General features: G+C 42.5%; 1 protein-coding gene across 1 annotated transcript in view; it reads right to left on the reverse strand.

Moving 5' to 3' along the window:
* Positions 1-25551, reverse strand: part of SYNE1 (spectrin repeat containing nuclear envelope protein 1) — a 595717-nt gene that overhangs the window by 199880 nt on the left and 370286 nt on the right. Inside the window, exons 100-102 of the mRNA XM_040350885.1 lie at positions 23168-23323; positions 18617-18826; positions 10168-10269 (exon numbers count right to left, since the gene is read on the reverse strand). Coding sequence (XP_040206819.1) covers positions 10168-10269; positions 18617-18826; positions 23168-23323 — 468 coding nt within the window. The remainder of the gene's footprint in view (positions 1-10167; positions 10270-18616; positions 18827-23167; positions 23324-25551) is intronic.

A 25551-nucleotide genomic window follows, 5' to 3' on the forward strand; every position in this document is an offset into this window, starting at 1 on the left:
TGCAGCAGGGGCCAGGAGTGCCAGTGGGGGACCTAAGAAGAGGAGGTTCACGGGCGCTCTGTGCAATTCCATTGCACAGATCAGGTAAGTTTAGACAGGTTTGTAATTTTTTTTTCTTTTTATCTTTACAACCTCTTTAAACTGGGTACACACTGTCCGAAAATCAGCCAGTTCAGCAAGAACCAGATAACTTTTGGTCAGTGTGTACAGGAGTCTGTCCAACAGAAGTCACTATAAAGACTTTTGTCGAAGGGATATGCTGGAAATTTAGCATCCACCAATGGCTGCGAGTGTTGATCAGTATATTCTGGAAGGGGAAGTCCCCCTGTCAGAATACAATAGCACAGTAGGAGAGATCGCCACACCAACATCACTTGGGTTGGTATGGTGATCTGTCAGTTTTTTTTTTTTTCCATTCAACCCGCTGGTTGAACAAAAAAGGACTTGCAGTGTGTACCAGGCTTTAAAGAAAACCAGTATTAATTTTCCTTCTTTCAACTGAAGCCACCTATGGATTAGTTATGTTCTTTAAAGCCTGGTACACACTGCAACTCCTTTTTTGTTCAACCAGCTGGAGAGGCATCCACTTGTAGCAGAAAGTACTGGTGTAATGTGGTCTCATCAGACACAACAAAAGTGAACTGAATCTCGCCAGCGAAAGAACGTGATTCTCTAAGTGATAATGGGGAGTACCGCGCTTAGGATCAAAATGTATGGAAAATATGGTAATAGTGGGAATAAAAATGTGTAAAAAATGTATAAATTAAATACAATAAAATAAGGACTGCAGCCCCCCGATAAGTAATCCCCTAGAGGACACAAAGATAAAGTAAGAAAGTGTGGGGGTCGTGGCGCTGTCTCAGCTGAAGGCTCTATATATACCGAATGTGTAATACAGTAATGACTTGTATGTGATCCAGGGCATAAACCAGTGAATAGTGGATCTAAGCAATAGAAGTGCCTAAATGTACTTCATGTATAAGTGACTAAGAGTAGTGCGTGTTAAGACACTCAGACAAAAGTATGCTGTGCAAAGAAAAATAGTAATAGGTAAACACTGTGCACCAAATAACTAAAAATAGTACAAAGTGTATTGTGACACTTAATCACGGCTAATAGTGTAAATAACACTAAGTGGCACCAAGTGCACTAGGTGAATAACCAATAAGAATAATATAAATAAACAATAAGTGCTAGGATATCAGTGACCGCCTGTAGGGGTCAGCGGTGAAAGATGCTGAATCAAAAACAACAATAGATAGGTGAACAGCCCATATTGAATGTAACAAAAATAATAAAATAGTCCAATAAAGGATAAATCCAGAAATTGGTCAGCAGTCCACATATAATTGATCAAATATCAGAAATTTGTGAGATTGTTCATAAACGGGTGCACCCAATCTGGGTGAGTGATCAGAGTATACAGTTGTGATGGTTCACGCAGTGATTCCGGTGCTCCCCCTCCTGGGTCCCCCACTCACCAGAGGCACTCACCCCTGCAGGGGTAAAGTGCATGTATATATAGTCTCCAGCTGCTCCTCAGCTCGACTTTCCCCTCCTTGGGTCCTCTGGATGGGTCTTCTGGTCCAGGTGGCTCAGATCCTTTGGTTGTCCAAGGTCCTCCAGGGAAAAAACAATCTCACATTGCGTAGTTTGTTCAAAAACGAGGGGTATTTTATTCGCACTGCCACTAATAATGGCGTGCACAAGAAGCAGGTAAATACAAAAATAAAATCAAAACTGGAACCAGGGTTCCGATAAAATGATTAAAATAAAACAAATAAAAACAAAAACAGATAGACAGCTATCTGCACGATAGCAGATCTCCCAGCACAGCACTCGTAACCGGTGAAAGATGTCAGCGCCAGCCTGGGAACGGCGTGCGTTCCACTGACAGTCAGCTGGTTAACCCGGAAGTGCGTGTGGGTGTGCATGTATCCGCTTTACGCACGTTTCGTTAGATTACGGCTTCAGAAGACGTAATCTAACGAAACGTGCGTAAAGCGGATACACGCACACCCACACGCACTTCCGGGTTAACCAGCTGACTGTCAGTGGAACGCATGCCGTTCCCAGGCTGGCGCTGACATCTTTCACCGGTTACGAGTGCTGTGCTGGGAGATCTGCTATCATGCAGATAGCTGTCTATCTGTTTATGTTTTTATTTGTTTTATTTTAATCATTTTATCGGAACCCTGGTTCCAGTTTTGATTTTATTTTTGTATTTACCTGCTTCTTGTGCACGCCATTATTAGTGGCAGTGCGAATAAAATACCCCTCGTTTTTGAACATACTACGCAATGTGAGATTGTTTTTTCCCTGGAGGACCTTGGACAACCAAAGGATCTGAGCCACCTGGACCAGAAGACCCATCCAGAGGACCCAAGGAGGGGAAAGTCGAGCTGAGGAGCAGCTGGAGACTATATATACATGCACTTTACCCCTGCAGGGGTGAGTGCCTCTGGTGAGTGGGGACCCCGGAGGGGGAGCACCGGAATCACTGCATGAACCATCACAACTGTATACTCTGATCACTCACCCAGGTTGGGTGCACCCGTTTATGAACAATCTCACACATTTCTGATATTTGATCAATTAAATGTGGACTGCTGACCAATTTCTGGATTTATCCTTTATTGGACTATTTTATTATTTTTGTTACATTCAATATGGGCTGTTCACCTATCTATTGTTGTTTTTGATTCAGCATCTTTCACCGCTGACCCCTACAGGCGGTCACTGATATCCTAGCACTTATTGTTTATTTATATTATTCTTATTGGTTATTCACCTAGTGCACTTGGTGCCACTTAGTGTTATTTACACTATTAGCCGTGATTAAGTGTCACATTACACTTTGTACTATTTTTAGTTATTTGGTGCACAGTGTTTACCTATTACTATTTTTCTTTACACAGCATACTTTTGTCTGAGTGTCTTAACACGCACTACTCTTAGTCACTTATACATGAAGTACATTTAGGCACTTCTATTGCTTAGATCCACTATTCACTGGTTTATGCCCTGGATCACATACAAGTCATTACCGTATTACACATTTGGTATATTTAGCCTTCAGCTGAGACAGCGCCACGACCCCCACACTTTCTTACGTGATTCTCTAAGTGTCAACTCCAGTATAGCAGCAAGCGTGAAAAACTGGTTGCCGTACAGCCACATCCCGTCACGTTATGGCGAAACGTCGGGACATGGCTGTGAATGCCTCTAGGCTTCATTGATTTGAGCTTATGTGAGTGCAATGTTTGAAGCTGTTTTAATAAAATAAACTTTTTACAACAATACTGCATTATTGGAGCACTTTGTTTTCTTATAGATGGAGAGTCCTTGATATCGGGTGTCGCGTCTGGATATCGGTGGATATCTAACCCTGTAAGGGTTGATGCTGTTTTGCTGAGCATGAGAGCGCAAGGCATCGTCATTTGGTGAGTTTTTAACCACGCTGTGTGGTGAACGTTTTGAAGATCTCACATCAGGATATATTCAGCTTTCCTTGTTTGAGACAATCCAGTCTCATTTATGAACTATTTTTGCACAAACGTTATTATTAGTTGTTTATTTATGTATTAGCGTTGATCACTATCACCTGTCACTGGGTTTTATTTATGTATATTGTTTAGCGCTACTATTCACTTTAGTTTACACTGTAAATGCATATTTATAGGATATATGATTAGCTTTATTCTTTTGATCTTCCTCCAGATAAATCATAGTGAGTGAGTGAGTGAGTGAGAGACTTGTAAAGCGCAACACATGCAAACTGAATCGCCTCTGGGCGCTGTATCCATTTTATGGGTAAGGAACCCCTTGACCTCAGAAGAGATGGGTTTTAATCTTTCTCCTGAAGGCCAAGTGGTCCGACTCCAGTCGGATGGTGGTTGGTAGTGCATTCCACAGGCGAGGTATCATGATGGTTTTGAAAAGACTATAGGAATAGGATAACTGCCCAGTTAATTTTGATTATTCAAGCTATGTAATGCTTACCAAAGTGGATTGCTAATGGATTTATGATATACCATACATTAAAGTATATTATACTTGTTTGTAAAAGTTGTATCAAACTAAACCAATGTGACATATTCTTCACATTGCCACACTGCAAATATGTAATGACAAAGTGCCAGTTGATGTGCTTTGACACTACATTATATTTTGTATTTGTTTATTTCCCCTGTACCTCTATTTATGCAGCTATATAATAAACCCATCTCTAGTGTCAGTTTTGTTTTGTCATTATAAAAATGACACGCTATTAAACTGAGATCATATATAATTAGGAATGGTTTGCTTGGCCTACTTCCATCCCATGAAATAGCTAATGCATTGTTTGGAAAAAAGACAGGTACATTTTATTAGTAAGCATTTATTTCAAAAATACATGAACAAAACTTGCTTTATTTACAGAGTTTCTCTAATAAAATCCACAGCGTTCTAAAATGCCAGCAGTCTTTCCTATGAGACATGTCACAAACACTATGCTTTTTAATTTGGTACATCTTGTATTGAGCATTAGACCTTGGCTCATTTATTGTCAAACTACAGTTATTTGAAATTAGCAAATGAACAAGGAGGACAGGATGGCAGAGAAGGAGATCAGAGAAGCAGAGAAGGAGATTTACAGTGGATGAGCAGTATTGAAGTGATGATACACAAACACATCAAGGTAACAAAAGGTTTCATAAAATTCCGCTAAGTAAAGTTAGCGGTATCTCGGTATGTGACCCATCTGGTACAGGGTTCCTGTAGATTCAACAAAAGGGGAGAATCCCTGGAAATATGAAATGCAGAAGAAATAGGATTTCAAGACAGATGAAAACATATAACGGAGGTGAAAGAAAAGTATCAAACAAAATCGGAGTAGCTTTGGTAGGCCTTTGTTCATAGGACTCTGACCAAAATGAAATGAGCGTAGGTAGACCGACTTTATATGCAAATTAGTTTTTTCCACAGGCCCAATGTTGGTACAAGTATGAACTCTCCATAAACGTATTGAAGTTCTTGAAGCTAAGGCGGACATTCATTAATTGTTTTTAGCATACGTATGTCATTGTTGCCCGCCTTACTTACATCTTCATTTGTATAATGCAACTGTTGGCTAAATAAAGGAATTACAAAAAAAAAACTTACTGAGTTCAAGGAACAGGCTTCTAGTGTGCTCATGTAATAGTATTGGTGAAGATGAGGCGATAACTAGAAGAACTTCAGCTTTGTGTGTCTACGGGTCAGGTTCAGAAAGTAAGCTTAAAGGGGTTGTAAAGGTTCGTTTTTTATTTTCTAATTAGGTTACTTTAAACTAGTGCATTGTTGATTTACTAACCTCTTCCTTTTATTAGGTGGGCTCCTGCGCTGTATGGGATAAAAGTGAAAGGGAGTGGGCCAGAGAAAAGTGGGGTGAGTGGGCGTGAATACTGCAGCAAACACCAAGGGTGTTGTCCTCTCAAGACAAATAAATTGATACTGTGTAGATGTGGAAGTGTCTGCGCTGTAGAAAAGCTGAACTACAGGGGGGGGCAAAAAAGTAAAAAAAGTAAAAAAGGGGGGTGGGGTAACAAAAAATCCGTGAACAGTGGGCCGTGAAATAGTAAGTATATTGACACGGTGGGGGTAACCCACAATAAAACGTGAAATAGGTGTGGTCTAGCCTAAATAGTGTATCTAAAACACATATAAGAAATCTTCAAATTATCAATGATAAGTGAACAGTTCGAACAAAAAACTCCCCAAGCGATTAGTAGAAGTAAACAAATATCCGATTTGGTAAAACTTGAAAAAGAGTGAAGTGTTATGGACAGTATTAGAGTGCAGTCCAACACATAGACAGGTACAGTGACTGATAAATAGATAAGTGAAAACAATATATCAAACTCAGGTGAGTGGAGGTGCGTGCTTGGGTAGGTCCACACAACGTGTACCCTTCACCAATAGTGAATCAGAAGGCTTACCTCTCTGCTCACATACAAACCCTGAGACAATCACTGTACCAGCAGGCTGTTAACTGGATATCTGCTTGTCTCGATCGTGGTACATATATATAAAGACAATGGTGTAAAGGTTGTAGCTTTATCTTCTTACAGGCAATAAGGAGACATAGTGCCCAAAAATAAGCAGTGGCTGATTGTCCACTTACACAACTTACAGGAGTGTATGAGGAGCGTGTGCCTATCTCCACGAGCGCCGAGCTCGTATCCCAATCTTCTTCCAGCTGTCAGTTTCTCTTTAGCAACATATGAGCCGTCCGCTCAGGATGAGGTATATGAGCGGGGATGGAAGAAGAGAGGGGGAGCACATCGCATAAACCATGCAGCAAATAAATTTATTAAAATTTATTAAAACAAATAGATAAGTAAAAGACTCACATGGGGCAGTCTCAGGGCGGTCCCGTAGCAACGAACGCCGCGCTCGTGCACCGTCCGTCAGATGCTGCTACAGAGTACACAGTAGGAGCAGCATCTGACGGACGGTGGACGAGCGCGGCGTTCGTTGCTACGGGACCGCCCTGAGACTGCCCCATGTGAGTCTTTTACTTATCTATTTGTTTTAATAAATTTATTTGCTGCATGGTTTATGCGATGTGCTCCCCCTCTCTTCTTCCATCCCCGCTCATATACCTCATCCTGAGCGGACGGCTCATATGTTGCTAAAGAGAAACTGACAGCTGGAAGAAGATTGGGATACGAGCTCGGCGCTCGTGGAGATAGGCACACGCTCCTCATACACTCCTGTAAGTTGTGTAAGTGGACAATCAGCCACTGCTTATTTTTGGGCACTATGTCTCCTTATTGCCTGTAAGAAGATAAAGCTACAACCTTTACACCATTGTCTTTATATATATGTACCACGATCGAGACAAGCAGATATCCAGTTAACAGCCTGCTGGTACAGTGATTGTCTCAGGGTTTGTATGTGAGCAGAGAGGTAAGCCTTCTGATTCACTATTGGTGAAGGGTACACGTTGTGTGGACCTACCCAAGCACGCACCTCCACTCACCTGAGTTTGATATATTGTTTTCACTTATCTATTTATCAGTCACTGTACCTGTCTATGTGTTGGACTGCACTCTAATACTGTCCATAACACTTCACTCTTTTTCAAGTTTTACCAAATCGGATATTTGTTTACTTCTACTAATCGCTTGGGGAGTTTTTTGTTCGAACTGTTCACTTATCATTGATAATTTGAAGATTTCTTATATGTGTTTTAGATACACTATTTAGGCTAGACCACACCTATTTCACGTTTTATTGTGGGTTACCCCCACCGTGTCAATATACTTACTATTTCACGGCCCACTGTTCACAGATTTTTTGTTACCCCCCCCCCCTTTTTTACTTTTTTTACTTTTTTGCCCCCCCCTGTAGTTCAGCTTTTCTACAGCGCAGACACTTCCACATCTACACAACCTCTTCCTTTTAATTTCGCTTCTAAATGTTTTTTTTTCTTTGTTTTCTTTGTCTGAATTTCTCACTTCCTGTTCCTCCTCAGTAAGATGTTCAGGGCGCTTACTCTGCTGGGATAACGCCATAGTTCACCCCTGGACCTATCTGAGTGTTTTAGGTCTATTTAGACCTTAAAGGGGAATTGGATAAAAGATGAGTTCTTGGAATTGGGCAGGACGCTATTCGGCTGGCTAAATACCGGCAGGTTCTGGGCCCTTCTATTGTCCACCCCATTGGCAATGAGGAATGCTTGGATGCTACTCCCCCTCCATATAACTCTTGGATTGAACTTAAAACTAATTAAAGGGGATCCACACCCAGTCCATCACGTGGTTTGAACTACTACTTGCACTACTCTGCTCCCGTGGCCCCTGATGGCGGTTTGTTAACCAGAAACGCGTCAGTCATACTCACATCACCCACTAGGAGAGTGCTTTTTCGTTCTGCTCTTTTTTCGCCATCCTCGGCACATGTATTGTTTTTGGTGGCATTGTTTTTGTATTTTGTACATTTGTTGCTTTTATATGCACCTAGGTGCGCATTGTGTGCTCTTATCAAGTGCCAATATGTATGTCTTGTCCTATTAAAGATCATATTTTTTACCAACACTGTGTTTGGCTTGTAAAGTCCCACCCAGGGGGAATATTCTCTTTTGTCATATGATGCCCAGAGATGTGGCCAATACTACAGTTATTGGGTCTATGAGTACCTCTTTCTCTATTTGATGTTCAGTAAGCTGTTCTAAATTACTTTCCACCGCTTGGATGATGGTGGAAAGCTTACTGAGGAGAAACAGGAAGTGAGAAATTCAAACAAAGAAAAAAAACATTTAGAAGGGAAATCGAAGGAAAAGGTAAGTGAACCAACAATGCACTAGCTTAAAGGAACCTATTCAGAAAATAAAAGACGAACCTTTACAACCCCTTTAACTTGAAGGTACTGTATGGTTTGCTAAATATCTCTTTTAATAGCCAAATTATTAAAATCAGGTCACTTAAAAGTGCCATACTTGTTCAAAGACTTTCCAACAAAAAAACACACACGCTTACATTTTAGGCAGAAGCTAGTGAATTATCTCAGCCACAGTTTTTTGGCCTTGATATAGAAGCCCTGCTGCAAGACCTGGGAGTGGTGCAGTAAAACACATTTTCTGTCTTCAATATCTACTGGTGCTCTCCAATACACTTTGGGTTTCTTATTATTATGGTGAGTGAAAACAACCTTTTAAATTCCCTATTTAGTCTGCTTCTCTTTGGCTTATAACATCTTTTGTGCCCTTTTCTGTTGATTGTGGCCTACTGCTGAAGACACCTGCTGAGGGGTGAAGACAGATAAACATCTCCTTAAAGTGTAGTTCCACCCAAAAATGGAACTTCCACTTTTTGGAATCCTCCCCCCCCTCACATTTGGCACCTTTCAGGGGGGGAGCAGATACCTGTGTAATACAGATATTTGCTCCCTTCCAGGCATAGATCACCACGGTGATCGCAGTGACCTATGCCACTTCCAGCGACTACGCTGTCCTCTGGGAAACACACAGGTTCCAAGAAGACAGCAGGGACCAGTGAGGATGTGCAGCGTGACTCGCGCATGCGCATTAGGGAACCGGGAAGTGAAGCCGCAAGGCTTCATTTTCTGATTCCCTCACCGAGGATGGCGGCGGGAGCAGTCGAGAGCCGAGCGATTGATCGGCTTCGGATGTGGACATCGTGGGCACCCTGGACAGGTAAGTGTCCATTTATTAAAAGTCAGCAGCTGCAGTATTTGTAGCTGCTGGCTTTTAATATTTTTTTTAAGGCGGAACTCCGCTTTAAGCTTTTATGTTGGTAAGTAGCCAAGTCACCCATCTATTACACTATATACTATATATATATATATGGCTTTTTTTCAGGGGGAACTTGGTGGAACTCAGTTCCACCACCTCTGGCTCAGACCCTTTGGTGCCTGCTCACCACAGTCACTTGTAAACACAGAAGTCCGATTTCTGTGTTTACAAGTGACAGTTCTGCACTCTGTGTGTAACCCCCATAATCTCTGCACTCTGTATTTAATGCAATCCTGGCATTTAATGCCCCTTTAAGACCCTTCTACTGTTTGTAAAATCTGACCACACCCACTATTTGATGTGATTTGGAGGATTTGTGTGGGGGATGGGTTTTGGGGGGGTCGTGGTTGAGTTCCAGCACCTATTTGAGAAAAAAAGCCCTGTATATATATATATATATATATATATATATATATATATATATATATATATATATATATACTCTAATTTCTCCTGTCTTTTTTACCATTTTGTGCCAGCTTCAAGGTATTAGCTTAAGGGAATTGGCAAGGAACGTATTTAGATGACAGGTCCGCATTATTAGCTACTGTATATTAAGTGGCCATTATGTTTTTAAGCTGGCAGACTCTCTAAAGGCCAGTAGTGGACGCTGTCGTGTTATACAGATATGTAAAAATAGTATCCAAATGTCTGGTGGGGTTACAAGAAAATGAATTTCTTTGCAATGACCTGTATGAGACAATGTGGCATATTTCTTGGTGTATATCATGTAAATAAAGGCAATGCCATGTCTATAACCACTGGACTAGCCTCATGACATCTGTGACAATTGTCTGGTCAAATGTGAGGTGAATATGCTCCTAGTCTATGCCTTGGCATTGCTATAATAATAAGTTAGTTATGATATGGCCTTTCACATTAATTACCTGCATCTGTTCTTTCGCTGGTCGCTCTGCTGCTTCTGCCAGTCTGTGCAGTATGATGTATTTATTATCAGCCAAGGAAGTAAACAGCATCTTCAAATCATTCTGAGAGAACACAACATGTATACAAATTAAATGTTACATACAAACTCAAATACAGCACTTTCAATATTTTTGCTTGGAGCACAATCTTTTGGCATGTTTCACACATATGTAGATAATGCATGCTGCATATTATTAAAAGAGATTGGATAATTTTGGTGGTATGAGTAGAGATCAATGGTGGGTATATGTGATAGGCCATGATGTATACTGATTATGAGCCATCAGCAGATATACATCTCTCCAGACAACCAAATACAGTCAAAGGAACCAATGGTGCTTAGCTCAGGACTAAGCGAGATAAAGGTCAGAAATTTTGGATGCAACATTTTGGGGCATGGTGGAATAGAACATGATTTTAACGAATCGACTTACAGATCTAACTGAGGCCCTGTACACACGATCAGTCTAAGCCGATGAGAACGGACTGAAGTTCAGTTTCATCGTTTAACCGATGAAGCTGACTGAGGCCCCGTACACACGACCAGTTTCCTCGGCAGAATTCAGCTTCCGACCGAGTTTCTGGCTGAATTCTGCCGAGAAACCCGGCCGTGTGTACACTTTCGGCCGAGGAAGCCGACGAGGAGCTCGGCGAGGAAATAGAGAACATGTTCTCTATTTCCTCGTTGTTCTATGGGAGCTCTCGTCCCGCCGAGCTCCTCGGCGGCTTCAGTGCTGAACTGGCCGAGGAACTCGATGTGTTTGGCACGTCGAGTTCCTCGGCCGTGTGTACGAGGCCTGATGGTCTGATGTGCCTATACACACCATCAGTTCAAAAACTGATCGAGTCCAATGCAGTGCTGTAAAACACAACGACGTGCTGAAAAAAACGAAGTTCAATGCTTCTAAGCATGCGTCGACTTGATTCTGAGCATGCCCGGGTTTGGAACTGATGCTTTTGCGTACTAACCATTGGTTTTGACCTATCGGTCAGGCATCCATCGGTCCAATTTTAAATCAAGTTCTCTGGCCCAGATTCACAAAAGAGATACGACGGTGTATCTCCTGATACGCCGTCGTATCTCTGTTTTAGGGTCTTCCTAACTATGCGACTGATTCATAGAATCAGTTACGCATAGTTAGCCCTAAGATCCGACAGGTGTAATTGAATTACACTGTCGGATCTTAGGATGCAATAGCTCGGCCGCCGCTGGGGGGAGTTTGCGTCGTAAACCAGCGTCGGGTATGCAAATTATTAGTTACAGCGATCAACAACGGTTTTTCGCGTTCGCTACGTCGCTGCTAGTCTAGTTTCCCGTCGCAAAGTTAGTCGTCAGTTTAGCTGCCCTAACTTTACATAGCACACGTATGTGCTGTATAAAGTATGGCCGTCGTTCCCGCGTCGAAATTTAAAATTTTTTTGTTATTGCGTAAGACGTCCAGGAATACGAAAGTACGCTACGCACGTCGCCGTTCGAAAAAATGACGTCACTTCGCGCAAAGCACGGCAGGAATTTCAAAACGGAGCATGTGCAGTAGGTCCGGCGTGGGAGCGCGCCTAATTTAAATGGCACACGCCCCTTTGAATTACGCGGGCTTACGTAATTTTTCACGCAAGTGCTTGGTGAATCAGGCACTTGCGATGAAAACTTGCGGCGGTGTAACGTATCTACGATATGTTGCGCCGCCGCGATTCTACGTGAATCTGGCCCTCTGTTTCTGGACTGAGGGACTACAGACCGATGGGGTGGAACAATCGGTCGGTTTGGACCGATGAAACTGAACTTCAGTCCGTTTTCATCGGTTTGGACTGATCGTGTGTACGAGGCCTGAAAGTGGCTGTAAACCTTAGAAATTAAATATGAACAAAGAATATCCCTCTATATAGTGCGTACTTGTCTCAATCCAGAGCACTAAAGCCCTGTACACACGATCGGATATCTGATGTAATCTAATCCAATGGATTTTTCATCAGATTTCCGATGAAGCTGACTTTCATCAGTCTTGCCTACACACTATCGGTCAAAAATCCGACCGTGCCAAAACGCTGTGACGTAAAACACTACGACGTGCTGAGAAAAATTAAGTTTAATGCTTCCGAGCATGCGTCGACTTGATTCTGAGCATGCATGGATTTATGACCGATGGACTTCCACACAGACGATCGTTTTTTTTCTATCGTTTTGTTATCTATAGGGAAAATTTAAAACATGTTCTATTTTTTTCCCCCGATGGGAAAAAAACTGATGGGGCCCACACGCGATTGGTTCGTCTGATGAAAACAGTCCATCGGTCTGTTTTCATCGGACAAACCGATCGTGTGTACAGGGCTTCAGTGTTCCTCTGCTATCAGCATGAATTACTACTGACACCAAGAGAAAAAAAGTGACAGGGAAGGAATCTCCAGCTGATTGACAGCCTCGCTCTGTTTCCCTTGTGCTATGTGAAGGGGGTGTGTCTCCTCCCTCCAATCAGCTCTGAGAGCTCTCCTCACTGGTCTCTGCAGAGTGTAACTTAATTTCTCCGCCCCATTTTTCTAAACTCTCAGGCCCCGTACACACGGCCGAGGAACTCGACGTGCCAAGCACGTCGAGTTCCTCGTCGAGTTCTGGGATGAAGCCGCCGAGGAGCTCGGCGGGCTGCCTTCTCCCATAGAACAACGAGAAAATAGAGAACATGTTCTCTATTTTCTCGTCGAGCTCCTCGGCGGCTCCATCGAGCCAAAACTGTACAGACGACAGAGTTTCTCGGCAGAATCCGGGTTTTGACCGAGTTTCTCGGTGAATTCTGCCGAGAAACTCTGTCGTGTGTACGGGGCCTCAGACAAGCTTTATAATTCTGCACTTTGAATGGCTGTAGAAAAGAGAAGACAGGTACAACTTATGAAGGATAATTTGTTCACCTGAGGCCAGTAATTTCACTGGGTATATCTAAGGGTTTACAACCACTTTGATGTGAGATCCATATTGGTTACCCTTGAATAAGCTTGATGTCCATATTTTTAAGAGCCAGCACCCCAGTAACTATTGAGAATGAGGCTGATGACAAGTGCCAATTCGGCTGCTTGAGTTTACAGTGTTAAAGCGATCTAAAACCTAAACATTTTATATGATGCAGCTGTCCGATCCTTACATGTGATGGCTGCATTAGTTTTCTTTTTAGGACTTTTTTATTACTTTTACCTGGTGATTTTACCAGCAGCATGCTTCCTGTCTTAGGAAGTCTAGACTATGAATAGAGGCGCAATAGAGACAACTCTGAACTGCAGCATTGTCAATCTAAGGAGAGGGTAGTATTTGATGCAGTCGCAGGTTTAAATGGACCAACAGGTTAAAATAAAAAATAAAAACTAACAGTTCTAAACAGTAACAGCAACAGTTTTTTGTCTTTGTTTTTTTTAGATCGAGTTTTACATAAATGAATAAAAGCTGACCAAATTAAATGGTCACTGTCACTGTTTGTTTCACCCTTTTGAAATTTGTGTTGGACAGCTTGGTCTGTTAAAAAATAACAGAATTACTGGCTTGATCATCATTTGAAAATAAATGAAAAAAAGTCTGAAAGAAAAAAGTCAATGAGATCACCACATCTAAGGATTGGTAAGCTGCAATATAATATTTTTTTGGGAGGGTTAATACTGCTTTAACTAACACATATTCCATTATAGAATAGCTACATTTTTGATACTTAAAGGGGGTTTAAAGGTTTGTTTTTTAGTTTCTAAATAGGTTCCTTTAACCACTTCCAGACGGCCGTACGACTTTATACGGCCGCAGTGTGGATGCCAATCTATATACGGCCTCCGGCCTCTGGGGGGAGCGTGAGCGCCGCCAACGGCGGCCCGTGCATCCCTCCGCATCGCTGAGATGCCAATGCGCGTGCCTGGCGGCCGCGATGTCCTACAGGCACCCGCGATCGGCGGTTACACAGACAAGGACGTGGATCTGTGAGTGTAAACACACAGATCCACGTCACATTTATACAGTAATTAGTGCATATTTATAGCACTAATCGCAGTATAAATGTGAATGGTGCCAAAAATGTGTCAAAAGTGTCCGATATGTCAGTCATAATGTCGCAGTCCCAATAAAAATCGCAGATCGCCGCCATTACTAGTAAAAAAAATAATAATAATAATAATTCTGTCCCCTATTTTGTAGGCACTACAACTTTTGCGCAAACCAATCGCTTATTGCGATTTTTTTTCTTTTTTACCAAAAATATGTAGAAGAATACGTATCGGCCTAGACTGAGGGGAAAAAAATGTTTTTTAAAAAAAAATGGGCTATTTATTATAGCAACAAGTAAAAAATATTGTTTTTTTTTTCAAAATTTTCGCTCTTTTTTTGTTTATAGCGCAAAAAATAAAAACCGCAGAGGTGATCAAATACCACCAAAAGAAAGCTCTATTTGTGGGAAAAAAGGACGCCAATTTTGTTTGGGAGCCACATCGCACGACGGCGCAATTGTCAGTTAAAGCGACGCAGTGCCGGAAGCTGAAATTTCACCTGGGCAGGAGGGGGGTATATGTGCCCAGTAAGCAAGTGGTTAAGCTAGTGCATTGTTGGTTCACTAACCTTTTCCTTCGATTTCCCTTCTAAATGTTTTTTTTTATTTTTTTTATTTCTCACTTCCTGTTCCTCCTCAGTAAGCTGCCCCCATCATCCGAGCCGTTCTGGCTGGGGGTTAGTCAGCGTGCTCGCCCCCTCCCTTGGGACAACATCCCTGTGGGGAGACGCTCTGTATGTTCACAGGCACGGGAGGCTCCCCGCAGGGATGTAGCCCCAAGGGAGGGGGTGATCACACTGACTAACCCCCAGACAGAACGGCTCGTATTATGGGGGCAGCTTACTGAGGAGGAACAGGAAGTGAGAAATTCAGACAAAGAAAAAAAACATTTAGAAGGGAAATTGAAGGAAAAAAAAGGTGAACCAACACTAGCTTAAAGGAAATTTAGAAAATAATAAACAAACCTTTACAACCCCTTTAACTGACAAACACAGTTAATAAAAAAAGTTATTTTACGTTAAGCTGTAACCAATATTTACTAATATGTATGTAAAATATAGGCCAAAGTATCATATCTAACCAAAGTCACACTGTTAGGCATGTATTGTTAACCTAGGTGCTATTTTGGGTTTAAAAGCTTTCATTATTGTAATTTATATAGGATCAGGGCCGGCCTTTGGGGTGTGCGAGCCGTGCGACCACACAGAGCGCCCTGAGCAAACGGCCGCGAGTGGGACAGATCAGTAGGGGGATCGGAGCACTCTGAGAGCTCCAGAGAGAGAGATGAGCTGGGTGTATCACAGCCAGCTCTGACATCTCTCCCCTCCCCTTGCTGCCCGCACAGCCAGTTAGAGGAGAGGAGCTGCTTTTACTCCTCCCCTCCTCTCTTCCTCTCCTTGTGTCTGCCCCGCCCACTCTCCCCGGCATACAGGGGATGTGGGCGGGAATTTTTAAGCACAGCAAACAGAAGGGAAAGATGGAGGAGTGTGATATCCATCCAGTCAGTCAGTCCTGCCTCTGAGTGAGTACACTGTACACTGATGTAGGGGTGGCCTTCATTCCCTTCTCTCTCTCTTCACCTTTCTTTCTTTCTCCTCCCTTTCTTTCTTTCTTTCTTTCTCCTCCCTTTCTTTCTTTCTTTCTTTCTCCTCCCTTTCTTTCTTTCTTTCTCCTCCCTTTCTTTCTTTCTTTCTTTCTTTCTTTCTTTTCTTTCTTTCTTTCTCCTCCCTTTCTTTCTTTCTTTCTCCTCCCTTTCTTTCTTTCTTTCTTTCTTTCTTTCTTTCTCCTCCCTTTCTTTCTTTGAACAGGTAGAAAGACCGCCGCTCCAGGTGAGCACAGGCAGGTGATCAAAGTCCACTCAGGAACCACACGGGTGCTGGCAATGCATAGGATTATGCAGATAAGGAAGTGGATGGACAGCCGCACTCCAAGTAGGTCTTTTAAAAGAAGACGTGCTCTTTATTTAAAAGGAAAAAAACAGTCGTAGCTATGACTAAGCATTAGTTCTTAATGCGAAACGCGTCAGCTGTTCTCCCCACTGTGTGCTGTTTGTATGCTGTGCATTTTCCCTTTTAAATAAAGAGCACGTCTTCTTTTAAAAGACCTACTTGGAGTGCGGCTGTCCATCCACTTCCTTATCTGCATAATCCCTTTCTTTCTTTCTTTTTTCTCCTCCCTTTCTTTCTTTCTTTCTTTCTTTCTTTCTTTCTTTCTTTCTTTCTTTCTCCTCCCTTTCTTTCTTTCTTTCTCCTCCCTTTCTTTCTTTCTTATCCCTTTCTTTCTTTCTCCTCTCTTTCTTTCTTTCTTTCTTTCTTTCTCCTCCCTTTCTTTCTTTCTTCTCCTCCCTTTCTTTCTTTCTCCTCCCTTTCTTTCTTTTCTTTCTTTCTTTCTTTCTTTCTTTCTTTCTTTCTTTCTTGCTTTCTTTCTTTCTTTCTTTCTCCTCTCTTTCTTTCTTTCTTTCTTTCTTTCTTTCTCCTCCCTTTCTTTCTTCTCCTCCCTTTCTTTCTTTCTTTCTTTCTTTCTCCTTTCTTTCTTTCTTTCTTTCTTTCTTTCTTTCTTTCTTTCTTTCTTTCTTTCTTTCTTTCTCCTCTCTTTCTTTCTTTCTCCTCCCTTTCTTTCTTTCTTTCTCCTCCCTTTCTTTCTTTCTTTCTTTCTTTCTTTCTTTTTCTTTCTTTCTTTTTTCTCTCTTTCTTTCTTTCTTTCTTTTCTTTCTTTCTTTCTCCTCCCTTTCTTTCTTTCTTTCTTTCTTTCTCTCTTTCTCTCTTTCTTTCTCTCTTTCTTTCTTTCTTTCTTTCTTTCTCCATCCATCCTCCTTTTCTTTCTCTCTCTCCCTTTATCTTTCTTTCTTTCTTTCTTTCTTTCTTTCTTTCTTTCTTTCTTTCTTTCTCCTCCCTTTCTTTCTTTCTTTCTCCTCCCTTTCTTTCTTTCTTATCCCTTTCTTTCTTTCTCCTCTCTTTCTTTCTTTCTTTCTTTCTCCTCCCTTTCTTTCTTTCTTCTCCTCCCTTTCTTTCTTTCTCCTCCCTTTCTTTCTTTTCTTTCTTTCTTTCTTTCTTTCTTTCTTTCTTTCTTGCTTTCTTTCTTTCTTTCTTTCTCCTCTCTTTCTTTCTTTCTTTCTTTCTTTCTTTCTTTCTTTCTCCTCCCTTTCTTTCTTCTCCTCCCTTTCTTTCTTTCTTTCTTTCTTTCTCCTCCCTTTCTTTCTTTCTTTCTTTCTTTCTTTCTTTCTTTCTTTCTTTCTTTCTTTCTTTCTTTCTTTCTTTCTCCTCTCTTTCTTTCTTTCTCCTCTCTTTCTTTCTTTCTCCTCCCTTTCTTTCTTTCTTTCTTTCTCCTCCCTTTCTTTCTTTCTTTCTTTCTTTCTTTCTTTCTTTCTTTCTTTCTTTTTCTTTCTTTCTTTTTTCTCCTTTCTTTCTTTCTTTCTTTCTTTCTTTCTTTCTTTCTTTCTTTCTCTCTTTCTCTCTTTCTTTCTCTCTTTCTTTCTTTCTTTCTTTCTCCATCCATCCTCCTTTTCTTTCTCTCTCTCCCTTTATCTATCTATTTTTTATTTCTTTCTTCCTTCATCCTCTTTCTTTCTTTCTCGAAATTATCTATCTATCTATCGATCGGTGAAGATGGGGGGGGGGAGGGGGCGCCACAGGCTTTGCTCGCACAGGGCGCCTGAACACCTAAGGCCGGCCCTGTATAGGATGACCATTTATAGTAAACCAATAAGAGACTGAAGCCTCGTGCACACGACCAAGGAACTCGACGGGCGAAACACATTGTTTTCCTCGTCGAGTTCCTTGTTAGGCTGTTGAGGAACTCGACAAGGCAAGTTTCTCCATTCCCATCAAGGAAATAGAGAACTTGCTCTCTTTTTGGCTCGTCGAGTTTCTCGACAGTTTCCTCGACGAAAATGTACACACGACCGGTTTCCTCAGCAAAAAAATATCTCCCAGCAAGTTTATTGCTGTTTTTTCCCGAGAAACTCGGTCGTGTGTACGAGGCCTGACACTTAAAACCACAGCTAGATGAATGTAGCCAGCAGAATATAGAATAGAATTGGAACCGTAGGTCTGACTAGGATTCATAGCAATTGATTTACTAAAGGCAAATACACTGCTCACTTAGAAAGTGAAGTTGCACGTTTTCTCCAGAGCTTAGTGAATGAGGTGAAGCTCTGTTGACTCCCATCATCCAGTCTCATGCAAGCAAAGCTGCTTTTTTTATTTTCCTTGCATGCGATTGACTATACTTTGCAAAGTAGAATTTCACAACATTCACTAAATTCTGGGAAAAATTCCCTAACAAAGCGCAACTTCCCCTGCAAAAATGAACAACCTACTTGGCTTGAGTAAATCAATTCAATAATATCCAGGTAATATCAAGGTTATGTTTCTCATGCAAGGATCTCATATGATCATCATACCTGAAAGGTCAGAAGATCCTGTAACCTCTCTTTCATCTGATTACATCTGTGGTCTACAACAGATTCCAAAGAGTTCAGTCTTCCCAGAAGACAATACAAGGTGTCCTCTATGACCTCCTGGTGGTCTCCAGTGCTTGTGAGGGCTTGTAAAAAGATTTTTTTGTTCTTGTCCATCTCTTCACTCATTTCTTTTATGTCTTTAGCCAAAGTCTGTCAGTAAAAACAGGAGATTAACGTGGATTAAAGTGAGATTACATTTTTTTTGCATTCTATGTACAATGGTAAAAAACTTCCTACATGCAGCCTCCCCCCCCCCCCCAATACTTACCTGAGCCCAGCCGCGATCCAGCTATGTGCACGAAAGGTGCTACTCTCCCAGGTCTCTGCCTCCTCATTGGCTGAGTTCACAGCCAGGGAGGTGGCACTGAATCACGCTCTGTGCGTCCCAAAGACACAGAGGTGGCTCAGGAGTGGGCATGCTGGAGTGCCCCCATAGCAAGTCATTAAAGGGAGGGGAGCCCAGAGAAAATGAGGATCGGGGCTGCACAGAGCAGACAAGTATAACAAGTTTGTTATTTATAAACAAAATAAAAATTGTAGGTTTAATATCGCTTTAAACTGCATTTTTATTGCCCCCACAACCGGGAGTGGTTAGGGGCAATGGAAATTCAGCTTAAAGTGATAATAATTCAACAAACCTAGCCTATGCAGAGCTAGTAAGCTGGCTTCAAGTTTGCTACCCAGTCCAGCAATGCAAAGGACTCACTTGCTTTAACTGACTACATTTAAGGCACCGCTATCTACAGTCCACTTCCGCCCATGCTGATCTAACATTGTGTTCCAGACTTTCCTTCTGCATACCTGACCGGTCATGTGACTGCATACTACTAGATCTCCCTCTGGGAATTCACCGGTGATCTGCCGATATGGTTCCGGCTAACGAGAAAGTTCCTTTAAGGACTGCGCAGACGCAATCCTTGCCGACGGAAATCTCCGAACCTCGGCCGGCATCCAGGGCGACGTGGAATTTGAGGAAAGTGGTCTCCTGGCTCTTTTTTTAACATCTTCCAATCTACGGGGATGTTAAAGAATGAGCCTGGATGCCGGCCGAGGTTCGGAGATTTCCGTTGGCAAGGATTGCGCCTGCACAGTCCTTAAAGGAACTTTCTCGCTAGGGGAACCTTAACGACAAGTCACCGGCATACAGCCATCTACGGCCAAGCAGAGGGGGGACAGAGACTAACTGTCACTGGCAATAAGACTATCGAGCGACTGATTTGGTGAGAGCCCAGCTGGGCAACCGTTCGCTACCTTTTACCTCAAACCCTCTCTCATATATGCCTGCTCCTTTTTCCTCTATGAAGGTTTAATAGACACCTGCTGTCCCAGTGCAGTGTGAAACTCTATCCACTTATTCCGGTCCGGACCTGAATGAACCACCTAATATTAAGAGTCTGAGAACTTGCTATGCACGCCTCATGATTTGGATGCTTCCACTGTCTGGAACCCTGCATTTTCAGCACATAGGTGGTTAAATCAGCACAAGTGCTCTGAAGGCTGTTGATGATCTAGAGATTTCTGTGGATCTGTGTGTTTGAACTTTGGTTTGGCTTTGATTCACCATTCACATGAGCCATTGAGCCTAATGTTGAGTCATTTCTTCATCATTATAGTGCATCAAATACTCGGGATGTGTATAAGTGCGTTTTTCAAAATACCAATATCACCAAAACTCCACACTTATCTAACAGAACATTATTGACTGTTTTTTCTGGACAAATGGAGTCTGCAAATTTTTGATGCCTGTCAGAGCGCTCTGCATTTTTAATTTATATTTTGCTGCAGCATGTTTTTTAATTAAATTGTTAGGTATTGTGAGATATACTGTGTTATCCTAGATACATTGTTCCTCACGTATGCTTGATATTTAATGTATGTGATACCCCCACCCCTAATAAAGCCTTTTTCATATTTTTGTACCTTAAGCCGTTGTTGACCCGCCATTTTTTGCTTTATGAGGGCTCCCTTGTCCCCTCCAATCCTTTTTTTATAATTCAGCAAGCGGCTGGGGCAGGCAGATGGTTTTGCACACATCGCAGCCACAATGCTTTGCTTCGTGGCCACATCACCACGTCTCATTTCCTAGGCAGCACCGCCAATGAACGTGACCTATTCAACTAAATGTGGCTGTGTCACAACCATGTTCACCCATTTCAAAAGAGTGGCAAAGGCTACAGCTAGTCTAAACTTAGCCTTAAAGTTGGACTTAAAGGTGTACTTTAAGCAGATACACTTAATTGCCAAAAGTATTGGGAAGCCTGCCTTTGCGCACACATGAATGGCATAGAACACCTTAGAGATTAATTAGAGTGGAGACTGCGAGCCAGGCCTTCTCATCCCAAATCAGTGCCTGACCTTACAAATGCGCTTCTGGAAGAATGGTCAAACATTCCCATAGACACACTCCTGAACCTTGTGGACAGCCTTCCCAGAAGAGTTGAAGGTGTTATAGCTGAAAAGGGTGGGCCAACTCAATATTAAACCATACGGACGAAGATTGAGATAAAAGGCAGGTGTCCCAATACTTTTGGTAATATTGTGTATATAAGATACAAATGAATGCAGTTTCATATGTATTAATACATCATTAAATCAAAATGTTTAATGCAAGGAGTGTATGTATTGAATTTGACTTGATATCAGCCTCTTGCAGTCCATGTACATCATACCTCACACTGGGAGAGGAAACAGCAACACACGGAGCCAAACCTTTGCGCTACAGTGCTCCTAGGCTAACAAGAAATGTACTAATAGGTGGAAAGAGCGAGTGACAAAGAAATTAGCTCATCGGTCTGCTGCTTCTCCCTACATTGTCTGGTTACAGGCTAAGGGAGAGATAAGACCTGCAATCAGTGGCGGTGTGTCCATAGAGGGCGCAGGTGCGCCGCCCCCTCTCTCTCCTGCACCGCCACTAAATACAATACACAGATTCATGCATTGCATGAATCTATGTATTGTTGTTGCCGCCCACTATTCAGATGGCCGGCCCCCTGGTGAGCGCCGGCCATCTGAATAACTGCAGCTGGTTGGCTTTGGAAGTGCCTATCAGAGCCAAATAGTTAACCAGGGGACGCACAGGGGGTGCGTTCCCTGGCTAACATGACAGGCGTCTTCACCAATCAGGTTCACCGTTTCTGGTTACTGGTAACCTGATTGGCTGAAGCATCATCGAGGGCAGGAGAAGACATCAAGGGACTGTGGAAGGAGGATGGCTAACCCCAGAAAGGTAAGTGCCGGGCCGGGGGGGAATCTGACTGTCCGCATTTTACATGGCACAGTGGCGACAATTGATGTGGGCACAGTGGCTACAATTGATGTGGGCACAGTGGGGACAATTGATGTGGGCACAGTTGGGACAATTGATGTGGGCACAGTGGGGACAATTGATGTGGGCACAGTGGCTACAATTGATGTGGGCACAGTGGGGACAATTGATGTGGGCACAGTTGGGACAATTGATGTGGGCACAGTGGCAACAATTGATGTGGGCACAGTTGTAACAATTGATGTGTGCACAGTGGTAACAATTGATGGCATGGCACAGTGGCTGCATTTGATGGCACAGTGGCTGCATTTGGCATGGCACAGTGGTGCCATGCCATTAAACACAGCCACTGTGCCACCAATTGTCGCCACTGTGCCATCAATTGTCACCACTGTACCCATCAATTGTCACCACTGTGCCCATCAATTGTCACCACTGTGCCCATCAATTGTCACCACTGTTTTTTTGTTTGCGCCCCCCCCCAAAATGTTGAGCACCAGCCACCACTGCCTGTAATCATTACATCACTGTAGTGAAAAATCAGGTCTTCTGCCTTGCCAGACAGGGCTGTGTTGTGGGGCAAAGCGGGCTAAATCTCAGGATTAGATGGACAGAAATAAAAGCCCCTTTCAAGTAAAACAGCTCCCATATATGTATTTCATCTCTGTATTTAGCTTGAAGTTCATTTTAACAATAACAACTGCTCAATGGCATAGTTTGACCCTCTAAGCCTCAGAGCAAGACCAACGTTGTAATATCAAAAACCTAGACTTTTTCAGCTATCATTTTAGCAAAATCTAATAATCTCTAGTCACAATAAATTATGTATTATTGAAAAAAACTGTATCTGCATTAATAAAAAACAATACGGATTAAAAGAGAAGTAGGGTTAAAGCTTTTTTTGCTATACTTCTCCTATGGATCTCAAGAGTGCAGTTCGTTCTGCACTCCTGTGACCCATTTTCAGCCAATCACACGCTAAAGCCTGCGGTCGGCTGATGTTACTCAGCTTGTCCAGGCTGGGGAAAGATCCAAACCTAGATGTCTGGACTAGCAGCTGGCTCAGCCTCTCAGTTGTGCCGCTGGGAGACTGAGCCAGCTTCTCCCTCCCCTCTAATGAAGGTCAAGGTTGTAGACAAAAGTAACATCAGAGTAATTTTAAATTGGGTAATCTGTTTATTTTTGCTAGACCCTTATCAAGACACAAGTTAGTGAAAACAACATACCTCTTGGTGGTTAAGGCAGGATTCTGTCTCTTCTGGTTGAAGGGCAGGTTGTACAAAAAGTCGTTCCTCCACATCATCCAACCAGGTAGAAGTTGCTGAGACAGCGTCATAGAGTTTTTTCTCTAATGGAAGAATCTTTTTTTCTCCAACTGTAGTCTAACAAAAATACATTGCAAAGTATAGATTAATTGGGACAATTAAAGATCATGAAAAGTAAAGTATAACTTGTAATATAATATATGTATAGGCCTCAGTAAGTCTATTATTTGAAAAAAAAATTATAAAATAAAATATCAAAATATGTTACAAACTGTAAAACATTTTTTACATAGTATATGTGGAAACTTAAAATAAGATATATGCAGAGATAATGGCCCGGATTCACATACATCGGCGCATATTTATGCGGGCGTAGCGTATCTAATATACGCTACTCCGACGCAGCGCACAGAGGCAAGCACTGGATTCACAAAGCACTTGCTCCCACTCGCTGTTAAAGATACGCTGGGTTTCCTCGGCGTAAGCCAGCATAGGTGGAAGTGGGGGCGTGAGCCATGCTAATGAGGCGTGACCCAATGCAAATGATGGGGCAAGCACCATAGAAGTACTTAAAATGAACGGCGCATGCGCCGTCCCATGGCCGCATCCCTGTGCGCATGCTCAGAATCACGTCGGAACTACTCCCTAAGATACGACGGATCACTGCCTACGACGTGAACGTAGCCTACGCCCAGCCCTATTCACGTACAACGTAAACGACAAAAGATACGATGGCTTGTGTTCCCTGGTCCATACCTTTGCATGAGTTGCGCCTCCTATATGGGGAATAACTTTACGCCGGACGTACGACTTACGCAAACCGCGTATATTATGCACCGGGCGCAACTACGTTCTTGAATCGGCGTATCTCCCTCATTTGCATATGTGCATAGAAAATCAATGGGAGCGGCAAATGCGCCCAGCGTAAATATGCGCCCACGATACGCCGCCGTAGGAAAGTTACGTGTGTCGGATGAAGCCTATTTTCAGGCGTATCTCAGTTTATGGGCACGGCACATAGATAAGACGGCGCATACTTACACTTACGCGGCGTATCTCAAGATACGTCGGCGTAAGTGCTTTGTGAATCCGGGCCAATATGTTTAGATATAGTTTTTACAACAGCAAGCACATTTTTAATTATTAAAAAATAAAACATTTCTATTACTTTTTTAGAGTAAATGTTCTAATGCAGTGGTCATCAACCCTGTCCTGCAGGGCCCACTAACAGGCCAGGTTTGCAAGATAACTGAAATACATCACAGCTGATATCATTTGCTCCTCAGTGATTGCAGTATTCTAGACTGCATCTCCCCAAGGTAATACATAAAACCCGGCCTGTTAGTGGGCCCTGCAGGACAGGGTTGATGACCACTGTTCTAATTGACACAATGGTAGGGCCACACATGAGTTAAAATAAATAAATAAATAATGCTAACTTGGGCTTCTTTCACACGAGAGATCTGAATGGGTCAGGCTGTCCGTTTTTCAGCTTAACCCGATCAGACCCTCCATTCCTCTCTATGGAGCGCTGTATGTAAACTGACTTGTGTCCGTTTATACCCGGAGGGTTCGATCTGATCCAGCAAAAAAACGGAAGGGGATCCACCCCCCTGGCCGGATTGGTTTGGAGGGCAGCCAGGTGAAAAGGGACAACCAATCCATTTACATCCACCTGGCCATAGTGCAGAGCAGGCTGTATCCTCATCTCTGCATAAGCAAAGTGGGCAAGGACCTATCATCTGCCCATTCTGCTCAGATCAGCAGGGGATCAGCGGACGCATGTGGGCCTAATATTAACTGATAAGCACTTAAGCTGGCCATACACCCTGCCTGCGGGCTGAACAAAAGAAAACTGACAGATTCCTCCACCCACACAAACCATACAAATGGATGAATTACCCCTGCTGGGTTATTTTGTTCTGACAGCAGATTGATTGCAGTGACAATTTTTCCGGTGACAATTTTTGACCCAGCTACTTTGACAAAAGTCAATTAAATAATCGACTTGTCAATCCAGGAGAGCCACCCACTGTTATATTTTAGGCCAATTGCTCTGAGTCGTCTGAAATTCTAGCACTGTATAGACAGCTTTAGTTCTTATTGGGAACATACAAAAAGAAATAAAATCCTGACAGAATTTTTAGCTCTTATGAAAATGAAAACGCTTCCATAATGGCTGTAGTAAGGTTTTAAGACTAATAAAATGGTAGGTAACAAGAAGAAAGGAAATAATATTAGACATTTGAAGGAATGTGATCTTGTTTGGAAGTAAACGCTAAAATTAAAAGTTCATCCAGTGGTTTTCAGACAGACATTCCCCTAGTTTGCAGCTGAATATTTTA

Source organism: Rana temporaria, chromosome 4 (assembly GCF_905171775.1).
Source record: "Rana temporaria chromosome 4, aRanTem1.1, whole genome shotgun sequence".
NCBI classification, from domain to species: domain Eukaryota; kingdom Metazoa; phylum Chordata; class Amphibia; order Anura; family Ranidae; genus Rana; species Rana temporaria.